Source organism: Rhinopithecus bieti, unplaced genomic scaffold (genome assembly GCF_001698545.2).
Source record: "Rhinopithecus bieti isolate Rb0 unplaced genomic scaffold, ASM169854v2 scaffold_28990, whole genome shotgun sequence".
Taxonomy (NCBI): domain Eukaryota; kingdom Metazoa; phylum Chordata; class Mammalia; order Primates; family Cercopithecidae; genus Rhinopithecus; species Rhinopithecus bieti.
Genome location: NW_016812602.1, coordinates 79,639 through 93,323, shown reverse-complemented (window position 1 = coordinate 93,323; position 13,685 = coordinate 79,639). Strand labels below are relative to the sequence as shown.

The following is a 13,685-nucleotide window of genomic DNA, read 5'->3' as shown; positions in this document are numbered from 1 at the left end:
AAGGTTGCAGTGAGCGGAGATCACACCACTACACTCCAGCCTGGGTGACAGAGCGAGACTCTGTCTCAAAAATAAATAAATAAAATAAAATAAACCAGAATAAGTGAATAAGTGAAACCAGGTGTAGAGTATATGGGAACTTTCTATAGTATCTTCTCAATTTTTCTATAAATATAAAACTTTTCTGGCTGGGCATAGTGGCTCATACCTATAATCCCACACTTTGGGAGGCCACGGCAGGAGGATTTCTTGAGGCCAGGAGTTTGAGACTAGCCTGGGCAACACAGCAAGACCCCATCTCTATGAAAAAAATTTTAAAATGAACGGGGCATGGTGGCAACATGCCTGTAGTCCTAGATACTAGGGAGGTTGAGGCAAGAGAATCACTTGATCTCAGAAGGTTGAGGCCTCAGGGAGCCAATGATCGATCACACCATTGTACTCCAGACTGGGCAACAGAGCAAGATCTTGTCTCTAAAAAAAATAAAATAAAATATAGGAATAATTTTTTTTTTTAGACAGAGTTTCGCTCTTGTCGCCCAGGTGGGAGTGCAAAAGCACCATCTCAGCTCACTGCAACCTCTGCCTCCCAAGTTCAAGCAATTCTCCTGCCTTAGCCTCCCGAATAGCTGGGATTACAGGTACCTGCCACCACACCTGGCTAATTTTTCTATTTTTAACAGAGACAGGGTTTCATCATATTGGCCAGGTTGGTCTCAAACTCCTGACCTCAAGTGATCATCCTGCCTCGGCCTCACAAGGTGCTGGTATCACAGGCATGAGCCACCGCGCTCAGTCAAAAATAGAAACAAAACTTTCTAAAAAATAGTTTGTTTTGGGCCGGGCGCGGTGGTTCACACCTGTAGTCCCAGCACTTTGGGAGGCCAAGGCAGGCAGATCACCTGAGGCCAGGGGTTCAAGACCAGCCTGCCAACATGGTGAAACCCCATCTCTATTAAAAATACAAAAATTAGCTGGTCATGCATGGTGGCACGGCCTGTGGTCCCAGCTATGAAGAAAGCTGAGGTAGAAGGATCGCCTGAACCCAGGAGGGGCAGGTTGCAGTGAGACGAGATCGCACCACTGCATTCCAGCTTGGGTGACCAGAGTAAAACTGTCTCAAAAATCAAAAACAAACAAACAAACAAAAGTGTTTAAAAAAAAGTGTGCGCGCGGGTGCGAGTGGCCCTCAAGCCTGTAAATCCCAGCACTATGGAGGCCCCCGAGACGGGCCCCGATCGACGGCGAGGAGACTTCGAGACGCCATCCTGGGCTGACCCCACGGTGAAACCGTCGTCTCCTACTAAAACAAAATTCAAAATCTACACGCCCGGGCCCGGGTGGCGGCGCCTGTAGTTGCCCCAGCTAGCTCGGAGAGCCCTGAGGCAGGAAGAATGGGCCGTAAATCTCGGGAGCGGAGCTTGCAGTGAGCCTGAGATCCCGCCACTGCATCCCAGCCAGGGGCGAACAGAGCGAGACTCCCGCCTTCAAAAAAAAAAAAAAAAAAAAAAAAGTGTGACTAGTTCTTGCTCAAATTACAGTAAAGTAAGATCACACAGAAGCAAAAGGAGACAAAATTAAGTAGTAGTCCCATCTGATACTGTCAAGGGGCTGATACAGACTATAGTTAGTACTCATACATGGAAAAGTTCAGGTGTTTGCAGTGTTAACTTTTTAAACATTACAGCCACTTCTAGAATCAACAGGACTTAATGAAGATTGGAATAAATGAGTCGATAATAATAAGGATATTATTCTCTATCCTAAAATGAAAATACACCTTAGAAAGGTGGTTCTCAACTAGGGGTAGTTTTGCCCCCTAAGAAACATTTGGCCATATCTGAACTCATTTTTGATTGTCAGGACTGGGGAGGTCCTGCTGATATCTTGGGATGTGGCTAAACATGTAACGTCCATCTTCATTCCAAAATGTCAACAGTCCCAAGGTTGACAAACCCCATCTTAGAAGAAGGCTGGAGCCACTGAATCTACGCTTTAACTTTATCATAGAAATCCTAAACCAACAGGGCTTATTTGTTTAGAAACATTGATACCTGCCAGGCACAGTGGCTCACATTTGTAATTCCAGCACTTTGGGAGGCTGAGGCGGGAGGATCACAAGGTCAGGAGTTCGAGACCAGCCTGGCCAACACAGTGAAACACCGTCTCTACTAAAAATACAAAAATTAGCTGGGTGTGGTGGCAGACGCTTGTAATCCCAGCTACTTGGGAGGCTGAGGCAGGTGAATCACTTGAACCCAGGAGGCAGAGGTTGAAATCAGCGGAGATCGCACCACTGCACTCCAGCCTGGGCAACAGAGCTAGACTCCATCTCAAAAAAAAAAAAAAAAATTGATACCTTGCCAACTAGTATGGGATGTACTAAAATGTATGGTTTTGAAAATATTATTTAAAGGAAAGTTAACAACTGACATTCCAATTTATCTAAACCTTGAAATTTTGTAAAAGCAAAAAAAGACAACAAAGTAATGCTAAAAAAAAAAAAAAAAATTAGACATACACAGATACTCCATGACTCTCACAATACTGAGTAAAAGAAACCAGACACAAAAAAATACAGTTTGCACAACTCCATTAATACAAAGCTCAAGAACAGGCAAAAACTGATCTTTTACATTAGAAATCAGAAAAGTGGTTCCTTTAGAGAAAAGGAAAAGTAGAGATGGGAGAGAACATAAGGAGGACTTCCAGGATGTCAATAATTTTGGAGTTTTTTTTTTTTTTTTAAGACTGAGTCTCACTCTGTCACCCAGGCTGGAGTGCAGTGGCACAATCTCGGCTCACTGCAACCTGCGCCTCCCAGGTTCAAGCGATTCTCCTGTGTCAGCCTCCCAAGTAGCTAGGATTACAAATGTGCACCACCACATCTGGCTATTTATTTTATTTTATTTTATTTTTGTATTTTTAGTAGAGACGGGGTTTCGCCAAGTTGGCCAGGCTGTTCTCAAATTTCTGGCCTCAAGTGATCCCCCCACCTCAGCCTCCCAAAGTGCTAGGATTACAGGCATGAGCCACTGCACCCAGCCAAAATTTTGTATTTCTTAATCTGGGTAGTGCTTACATAACTGTTCCCTTGGTGACAATTCATCAACTGAATACTAATAATCTGTGCACTTAACTACATACAGATAAAACTTCAACAAAATTTTGATACTATTTATACACTAAAAAACTGAGCATTTTGACCCCAAAAGCTAAATTAATGTCAACTGCAAAAGTAAAAGTGCTTTGTTACATAGGCTGCCTTCCAAGAATTCAAGGATGACACCCCCAGAAAGCTGTAAATAGCATACTCGGCACTCATATAGCATTCAGCTGTACACTTAAGCCACTATATATCCCTCAGCACCAATCCAAAAATTTGACAAACACTAACAAATGAGGCTGAAATTATTCCATCAACAGTTTGTTTGCATTAGTTTTCCCAGTGTTAAACTGTGAACTGTTATCAGAGAACAGGCTCTATGAAGTAAATGATGCTTTCTCTTTCCTAATCCCACATGCTCTCAAAGCTCCCCCAAACTAAACCCTTCTTGGCCCCTGAACTCCTCAGGACTTCTCCAGGCTGTTTCTAAGGGTGCTCCCTATTCCCTCTCCCAGTATCCACCCTCACACTCCACCTCCTACACATACAAAAACTCACATTAATGCTCACTCCAGAGATGTGTCTCCCTAGCCAGACTTCTACCCTCTTCCAGCATCTCACAATACAATCCAAACTCCCACTACCCTCAAACTCCTACTATTCAGAAATTCTCTGCAAACAGCATCACAAAACCAGGGCACATGGTATCTTTTCAATCCTCTTCGGTAGTAGGTAGTAGTCACACAAAAAGCCGTTGCTACTGTAAGCTCTTCTGTCTGCCTATTCAATGGCAACCACAGTGGTTATTATCTCCAACTCTTCTCTTCCCTTTAGCCCCCGCCTCTTTTACTGCATTCAAATCCATTTCACTTTTCAACCACTCTCTCCCCCACAACCTCTCCCTTCCTCTTTGTGAACCCTTCCTAAGTCCCACTGGCAGCTGATGAAAAGTTGGAGGGGTGTATGAAGGAACTCACTCTGTCCTGTGTAAAGGTGGTGGAGGAAGGCTGCCCAAGTCTCAAGAACGTGCATGGCTGCAGAGTCAGACACTGGATTCTGCAACCCAGTCCCACCACTTACCAACTGGAAGGCTCTGGACAAACCCCTGTTTCTTCAACTGCCAAATGGGGGTAATAAAAACAGTTATCTCACAGAGTCGTGAAAATTCAGTGAACTAATGGCCACTGAGCCCTTTGCACAAATCCAACACGGTAGGTTCTCAATAAATGATAGTTTCTCCTAGATCCTCTTCTTGGAAGGAGGAATAAAGGGAGAGGGTGAAAGGTACTTTCTTTAGGTCCCTTTAATGCTAAGACTCCTGCAAAATCTCCCTTGGGGGACAGAAGGAAGGCAACGGATATAAGGAGGGAAGTACTCTACAGATATGTGAGTAAAACAAAGAGTTTTGTCAGACCTCCAAAGTCAGTGTTTCCCCCTTCTTATCTCCCTACAAGGCAGAGCCAAGAAGTCCTCAAAGCCCTTCTTAAAGGATGGAGGAACACATGAATATATACATCAAATCCTCCTTCCACAGAGACTCACTGGAGGGAATGAAGAAGGAAAGAGTCCTCCTAATTATTAAGATGCGTTCCTTGAGACTCGGAGAAGTAGGAAGGAAACCCCCAAGTCTCAAATAAATTTCTCTAAAGAGGCCGAATACTTAATAATCAAGGGAGATTAAAGCAAATGGTAGACACCCCAAAGTCTCCTCCAGGGCTCTTGCACGAAGAGTACAAACTGGTTTCTCCGTAAGCGGGGATGGCCAGGTGGGGAAAAAAAGAAAAAGTGCTTTCGCTGTGGCCCGTGGGACACAGGAGCTTCCCCGGGTCCCTTCCCGGGGGGAACGAGGGAGATGGTCTAACGCGGGGGAATCCCCGGCTCCTTGCGTTGGGGGAGGTGGCCTCTGGCCGGGGCCCCAGGGACTTTCGCTGGCTGGCTGCTTGTCCCCTCACAAGCCCATCTCCTGTAACGGGATTCTCCTAGAACTCCGGGATCTCCCGGAGGTTCGGCCATCACTGGACCCCTCCCCGTACAAGATCTCCTCACAGTCTTCCTCAGTCCCGCAAGCCCTCCGGGTCCCTGCTCTGGGTGTCCCGGCTCGTGGGGTCAGCCTGGAGCCAGCAGGCTCTCCACGCGGGCCTGCCCGGGTCCCTCCCGAGGGCTGCGACCCGCGCGGGCTTACCTGCTGAGACGGCAGCTCCACATGCAGGGCCCGCGCGGCAGAACCGGGAGGCAGCGCGGCGGCCGGGCCCGGGGGTGGCGGGGGGACCTGGCCCCCGACCGACGCGGAGGCGCTCATCTGGATCCAGGAGCCGCCAAGCGGCGAGGCGGCCGCTCCTCCAGCATCCGCCGCCGCCTCCTAGCCACGACCTGCCAAGCTCCTGCAGCCTAGAAACCCGCCACCCGACAAGCAGGAGTGCTCCGTCCAGACAGTGGCCGCCGCCGCAGCCGCAGCTGCCGCCGCTGGCTAAGGAAGAGCCATATTACCGCAGTGCAACCCCTCCACCCTGCCGAGATCCGGCGCGCTCATTGGCTTAGCCCTCAAGGGGCGGGACCCAACGGCAGAAAAGGGGCGTGCTATTGGGTAGAAGGTCTGTCCATCGCTGGCCGTACTGAACTTGGGGGCGGAGGGACTCGAGGATGGCCTCAATTGCGTCTGTCAAGCCGGAGTGAAACCTGGGGCGGTGCTTCTTTTTTTTCCCAGTCTAATTGGTTCATTCACTACCAACGGGCAGAGGATCCTGGTGGAGGCGGGAGGGCCATTGCACGAGGTCGCTGTCAATTGTCAGTAAAGGGAAAGAGGGGTGGGGTCTTGATTAGGTAGAGTGCGCGCCTGGGCTCCAGTGTCACGTGCAGGAGTCGCGAGAGTCACCTGATTAGGGAATATCGGTCTTCTGAGCCACTTCCGCCCTCGCTGGTTGCCGTGGTAACAGGCCTCCGGTGGAGGGCGGGGACCCGCTTGGAAGCCAGCTGGGTGGCGATCGCTTGTCTGCCTTGGCAGGCACCTTGCGCAGTCTTTTCCCGGCGTTCTCATCAGCGTGCAGGGATTGAAAAGGAATGCTTTATGGTTCAGCGGAGAGCCACCACGCAGGATGCACTGGGACCTGAGAACCGTTGGGCAGTCCCACCAGCTTTTTCATGACCAACTCCAACCCACAAGTACACGCCCTTTCTCGCACTCCACTAACTAGTACGCTGAGCTACAAGGTGTGCCAGGCACCCAGGACGCCAGATTCACCGCTTCAGGTGGGCTGCTTGTGCCGTCCCTAGAAAGCCTTTGCTACTTATCCATCAGTCTTAGCTGGGGCAGGAGTCCCTTCTTCCAAAAGGCTTCTCTGAGCCTCTCTGGGACCTTGAGTTAGGAATTTTGACCGTACCGTAGGTCTGGATTATCCTTTTTTTTTTTTTTTTTTTTTTTTAACACTGCCTCATTCTTTCGCCCAGGCTGGAGTGCAGTGGCAAAATCACGGCTCACTGCAGCCTCGACCTCCTGGGCTCAAGTGATCCTCCTACCTAAGCCTCCTAAGTAGCTGGGAATACAGGCACATGCCACCACACCCAGCTAATTTTTAAATTTTTTGTAAAGATGGGGTCCTGGCCATATTTTTCAGGCTAGTCTCAAACTCCCAGGCTCAAGCGATCCTTCAGCCTCGGGCTCCCAAAGTATTGGGATTACAGGCATGAGCCACTGGGCCTGGCCACATTGTCTTTTAACACACACAAGCAGCCACCCTCCTTCCCACACACACAATACTGTGAATTCCTCAAGCAAAAGGACCTTGTCTGATTAATCTCTGGATCCCCAGTGCCTGACAGAGAATCAGGAAATGTTTGGGTTTTTTTTTTCAGTGAAGGCCCAGCTCAAATGCCACCTCTTCCATGAAGACTTCTGTGATCCACAATGATAGCATCTCCAGTAATTCCTTCTATAATAAATAGCATGAGTCATTCTGCAGGATATTGATCTTCCTTTTTTTGCTCCCAGACTGAATTTTTCCACCACCTGGATGAACATAGCAGAAAGAACATAGTGTTTTAGAGTCAGACACAATAGGAATCAGGCACTTTGGAATCTTGGCTCTGCCACCTTTGAGCTATGTATCCCAAGGCAAGTCAGTTCCCCTCTCTCAGCTTTAAAATAGTAGTAGAGTTGCTGTAGGGATTAAAGTAAATCAACATATGTAAAGTGCCCACACAGGACCTGGCATATAATAGTTGCATTTTAAATTTTTTAAACAAAATATAAGCATACTATCTTTCCAGGGTGTTCAGAAGCCTGAAAAACACCCTGGATCTTTTCTCAGAGCTGGATCACAAAGATGTCACACTGTCTCCTGTTCTGAGACACTGAGTGGTTCCTCATGGCTGGAGTCTGGGGTGTGGGGTCAGGTGTTTGCTGAGAAAGGAGTCGCTTGGTCAGGTGTTTATTGAGAAAGGAGTCACTGGGAAATCCCAAATATTATCTGATTGAACTCATGTGGTGCCAAGATCTGGGGGGAATTTCACAGAAAACACATTTCTGTTTCTAAGCTGTATTAGTTTTCTGAGGCTGCCATAACACATGATCACAAACTGGTATCTTGAAACAACAGAAATTCTCTCACTGTTCAGGAGTTTAGGATCCTGAAATCAAGGTGTCAGGAGGGCTGTGCTCTCTCGGAAGGCTCTAGGGGAGAATCCTTCGTTACATATTCCAGTTACTGGTGGCTCTAGTTTCTTAGCTAGTGGTTGCATAACTCCAATCTCTGCCTTCGTCATTGCATGGGCTTCTCTTATTCCTATGTCTGTGTGTGTGTGTGTGTGTGTGTGTGTGTGTGTGTGTGTGTGTGTGATGGAGTTTCACTCTTGTTGCCCAGGCTAGAGTGCAATGGCATGATCTTGGCTCACCACAACCTCTGCCTCATGGGTTCAAGTGATTCTCCTGCCTCAGCCTCCCAAGTAGCTGGGATTACAGGCATGCGCCACCACACCCGGCTAATTTTGTAGTTTTAGTAGAGATGGGATTTCTTCATGTTGGTGGGGCTGGTCTCGAACTCTTGACCTCAGGTGATCTGCCCACCTCGGCCTCCCAAAGTGCTGGGATTATAGGCATGAACCACTGCAGCTGGCCGCCTCTTCTTTCTTTTATGAAGACGTTGTCTTTAGGCCCTGGCGCAATGACTCACGCCTGAAATCCCAGCACTCTGAGAGGCTGAGGTGGGTGGATCACTTGAGGTCAGGAGTTTGAGACCAGCCTGGCCAACATGACGAAACCCAATCTCTACTGAAAATACAAAAATCAGCCCAGCATGGAGGCCAGTGCCTATAATCCCAGCTACTTGGAAAGCTAAGACAAGAGAATCGCTTGAGCCCGGGAGGCGGAGGTTGCAGTGAGTCGAGATCGTGCCACTGCACTGCAGCCTAGGTGACAGAGCGAGACTCCATCTCAAAAAAAAAACATTGTCTTTAGATTTAGGGCCCACCTAGATAATTTAGATTTCATCTTGAGATTATTCATTATATCTGCAAATACCTTTTTTCCCCAAATAAGGTTATATTAACAGCTTCCAGGGGTTAGAACATGGACGTATCTTTTAGGGGGCCATAATTCAGTTAAGAAAATGGACCTAGAGAAAGAACACAGAATCACTTCTTTCTCCTTTGGGCATCAGTTCTGAACTTTATCACTTCATTCATTCAATAAATGCACACTGAGGGCTTCTTTTATCAAGCTCTTTGCTAGATGCTGGGAAATCAGACCGAGATCCATCCCTAGAGGAGCTGCCCAACCCCTTATATGGGAGTCCAGTAAACAAAGAGTAGGCCAGGCACAGTGGCTCACGCTATAATCCTAGCACTTTGGGAGGCGGAGGCGGGCAGATTGCTTGAGCCCAAGAGTTTGGGACCAGCCTAGGCAACATGGCAAAACCTTATCTCTACAAAAAATCCAAAAATTAGCCCGGCATGTAGTTTTTACCTATAGTCCCAGCTACTGAGGAGGCTGAGGTGGGAGGATTACCTGGGCCTGGGAGGTCGAGGCTACTGTGAGTCAAGATTATGCCACTGTACTCCAGCTTGGGCAATAGAGTGAGACCCCACATCAAAAATAAACAAAGAGTGATCATCTAGTTACTCACTGCTGGGTCAGAGGGAAGCCCAAAGGCAGTGGGAGCCAGAGAAAATAGTTGAGAGTCAGATTTCACAGGGAAGGTGACATTGAAACAGGGTATTGAAGGGCCAGTAAGAGTTCACCAGGTCAGGACGGAGGGAGGAAAGGACATTCCAGCGTAGAGCAGGATCCATTCTTTCCACAAGCCTTTACTGAGGCTCACCTTTGCACAGGCTAGTTACTCTGCTGGAAATGCAGAGCTCAAGTAAACAACGCTTCTCCCACTTTTCCCAAATGCCGCAAACACTAGGAGAACTAGAACTCTTATCCCTAGGGGCATTGGGAAGAACTCAAAAGCCTGCTGCTTGCAAAGTATTCAAGATAATGTCAAGCATTTAACACACTGTCTTGAAGATAGTACATTTTTAATAAATACTAGCTGTCATTATTTTCATATGTCCTATATCATTCTAAAAACTTTGTTGTTGTTGTTGTTGTTATTGTTGTTGTTGTTGAGACAGAGTCTCTCTCTGTGACTCAGGCTGGAGTGTAGTGGCGCTATCTCAGCTCACTGCAACCTTTGCCTCCCGGGTTCAAGTGATTCTCCTGCCTCAGCCTCCTGAGTAGCTGGGACTACAGGCATGCGCCACCATGCCCAGTTAATTTTTTTTGTATTTTTAGTAGAGACAGGATTTCACCATGTTGGTCAGGCTGGTCTTGAACTCCTGACCTCAAATGATCCACCCGCCGCAGCCTCCCAAAGTGCTGGGATTACAGGTGTGAGCCACTGTGCCTGGCCTAAAAACTCTTTTATTATTGGGATCCTATTTCATAATATGGCTGTTTGTTTCAATGTAAAAATATTTTAAATCACATAATTAAATTATTATAATATTTACGTAGTGCTATATATCCCCCAGAGAAACATATATCCAAGTTTAGAGGACACAGATCATAAGGTGGCCAAATGCAATATATATGCAATGATAGAATGGGGTCCAAGGTCCAGGAGCTGGTGGGCAAGGTCAGAGCAGGCTTCACCAAAGTTATAAAGGATGATTGGGAGATGAACAATAGGTGTTTAGACTGGTTTAGCTCGGGAATAGCTGGTGTTTTAACAGCCAATTAGTACCATGTTGGGTATTTAAGTCAAACATTCAGTTTCCAGGGCCAAAAAGCTAAGCCTACCCCAATCCATTTTGCCTCCACTTCCTCCTCTCACCTCATGGGCCTGATGCATTGGGTAAACAAGAGCAAGACAGGTCAGATGGGTCTTTCAGTGTCTCAAACTGTATTGAGTTAAATCTATTGCCTTCCTTTCAACAGAGCCCTTTTTCTTCCATTCACTTACTTGTCTAATCAAACACCCATCAGACCTTTGCCAGGTGTCCAGCCTGGGCACTACGTTTCAAAAAATGATGCGCATAGAATTCCTAACTGAAAGGAGATCACAGCTCATTCGGTACAAAGTGGTAAGTACAATAATAGAGATGATGTATAAAGTACAGTGGAAGCACTAAGAGAAAGTTGCTAACTGTCACGTGTTGTCCAGGAAGGCTTCCTAGGAGAGGAGAGTATCCTACACAGGAGGAACAGCATGAGCAAAGGCACAGGGGCAGAGGATGTGGCAGCAGCAGAGTCTAACACGGCTGAAACAAAGGCTGCATGGGAGAGCAACAGGCAAAGAGGTTGGAAGACGAAGCTAGTGCCGGGTGAGAAGAACCTGACTACCAGGCCGAAGAACATGAGTTTCATCGTGGGCAACAGAAAGCACTTAGAAATATGGCTCAGGCAGCCCTTGGGGGAGGGGTAGCTTTGAAGGGGCAGGACTGGAAGAGTGAGACACTTGCAGAAGTCAGGTGAGAATTGCGAAAGAAAAAGGCAGTTCCCCAAAGAAAGTGCACATACCCAAGAACCCTGAAAGGCACGTGCCTAGACAGCATTTTCCCTTCTTCTTTCCCAACTCGGCAAGGTCATTTTCTCAAGAAAGCCTTCCCAGGTCTGAACGAACTGCTACCTCCTCTGGGCTCCTACAGCAGCTGTCTGACCTCTCTTCGGTATGTGTAACTGTGTGCCTAGTCATATACTGAGCAGTCTACATTTGTCCCTCCCACTCTGCTGTGCACCTCTGCTTTTGATTTATCTGAGTCCCCAGTATCCCAACACAGAGGACAGGCTCCATAGCTTCATTTAGCAAATGGCTGAATGAATGAAGTCAATGAATGAATGTTGAGTAAGTGAATGTTTGGATCACATGGGGATCTCCATTCCTCCCGACTAGACACAGCCCCCAGAAAGGGGAAATGAGCTTGCCTAAGGTCACACAAAGTTTGTAGCAAAGTTAAGACAAAGAGTTGGGCCTTTCGTCCCCAAGACCAGCGCTCTTTCCTCAGTTCCAGTGGTTTTCCCACTGCCACCGACTGTAAAGATGCAAGTGTGAACACAGGAGCTTGTGAATGTGTGGGCCAGTAAGGGTAACACATATGGGAAATAAGCACATCTAACCCAGGGAGCTGATTTACTGAGAGTTGTCCAGAGAAAACTTTCCTTGGGAACTGATGTTTACAGTGAGGTCTGAAAGATGAGTAGGAGTAACTGGACAAAGGAGGTTAGTGAGGGCAGAGGAAGCTGTTTGGATAAAGGAACAGGAGGAACAGCCTGTGAAGGACCATATGGAGCATTGCAGCAACTCAAAGAGAAGGCCAGCCGGTGCCGAGGAGGAAGAGGAGAACACTTTTGAAAGAAATTGGTATTTCAAAACCAAAACCAAACTAAAGACCACTTTCAGTTTCTTTAACAGTTTAATGTTGTTTTTATTGGTAATTTTATTTATTTATTTATTTTTGAGACAGGGTCTTCCTTTGTCACCCCGTCTCGAGTACAGTGGTATGATCATGATTCGCTGCAGCCTCAACCTCCCAGGCTCAGTTGATCCTCCCAAATAGCTGAGACTACAGCGCACCACCACACCTGGCTAATTTTTGTATTGTTTGTAGAGTTTCCTTCTGGTATGTTACCCAGGTTGGTCTCGAACTCCTGGGCTCAAGTGATCTGTCGACCCTGGCCTTACAAAATGCTGACCGAGATTACAGGTGTGCGCCACTGCACCTGGCCCTTGTTTGTAATTGTATACAGCAGAAGCAGCATTATCCTCTGGTGCTTAGAGCTTCTGAAGTCCTAATCCAGCCCTGATGGCACAGAATGAGGGTGGAGATGCTGGCAGGGCCAGGTCCTGCCGGGCATTGTAGGCCACAGTGGAGTCTGGATTTCTTTGAGGCTCATGGACTAAGGGGTTTAAGCAGGGGAGTTACATGCTCTAATTTATGTTTCAGAAATGTCACTCTGGCTACTGTGTTGAGTGGATTCCGGGGTGGGCAAAGCTGTGAAAATGGTGATGATAAATAGTGACATTTCTTCATTGAGTTTGAGGACAGTTAGGACAAAAATGTGCTGAGTTCCTGGTAATAAAGGCACTCGAGGGATGTCTGATTTCCCTGTTAGGCTGATTCTTTGACTGGTCAGCCACTCCCCAGGCAGGCATAGCGTCACAGGGTTCCTGAGAAGGTACACCCTGGATGCAAAGTGGTGTGGCTGAAAGACTGGAGACCAGTCTGAACCTTTAGCTTAACTCACTGCATGATTTTAGACAAATCAATTCCCCTCTATGAGTCTATAGGTGTCCCTAGGACCTAGAGGGAACTAACATTTGCTAAGTGTTTTACATACATTACTCTGGTCAATCCCCACAGGATCCTGTGAAGTAGGTATTATTTACTTCGTTTTATTTTATTTTTTGAGACAGAGTCTCACTGTGTCACCCAGGCTAGAGTGCAGTGGCGCGATCTCGGCTCACTGCAACCTCCACCTCCCTGTACCTCCCAAGTTCAAGCAATTCTCCTTCCCAAGAAGCTGGGACTACAGGTGTGAGCCACCACACTCGGGTAATTTTTGTATTTTTAGTAGAGATAGAATTTTACTGTGTTGGCCAGGCTGGTCTCAAACTCCTCACCTCAGGGGCTCCACCCACCTCAGCCTCCCAAAGTTCTGAGATTACAAGAGTAAGCCACCAAGCCTGGCTGAAGTGGGTATTATTGTCTGTTTTACAGATGCCTAAAAAAAGGCTCAGAAATTAAAATGACCCATCACATGGTTCTTAGGGCAAATTGATGGTGTGAACACAGGTCCTCAGGCCAGGACTTTGTCACCCACAGCATAGCTCCTGCATTCATTAGAATACACTATTTAGGACTAGTTAGTTATAAATATGACAAGGGAGAGAACTAGGATGAACCCTGTTGTCTGTAAATTAAGACTGGCCAGATCTTGGTTTCTAGATACCGTCCTCCACTAGGAGGAATCAAGACTCTTTGGAGAAGTGGCTGATTCCAGGATTGGGCCAGAAAAAAAGTCAAAGATGATTCTGGGGCATCTAGTTGTGCCAGAAAATAAGGAAGTCCTCAGAAAAATGATGGGACAAATGACATCAAAAGG

General features: G+C 47.2%; 1 protein-coding gene across 1 annotated transcript in view; it reads right to left on the bottom strand.

Moving 5' to 3' along the window:
* LOC108545119 (UV radiation resistance-associated gene protein-like) overlaps positions 1 to 6,346 on the bottom strand; it is a 78,641-nt gene extending 72,295 nt beyond the window's left edge. Inside the window, exon 1 of the mRNA XM_017896608.1 lies at positions 5,289 to 6,346. Coding sequence (XP_017752097.1) covers positions 5,289 to 5,405 — 117 coding nt within the window. The 5' untranslated portion in view covers positions 5,406 to 6,346. The remainder of the gene's footprint in view (positions 1 to 5,288) is intronic.
* Between the last annotated feature and the right edge of the window lie 7,339 nt (positions 6,347 to 13,685).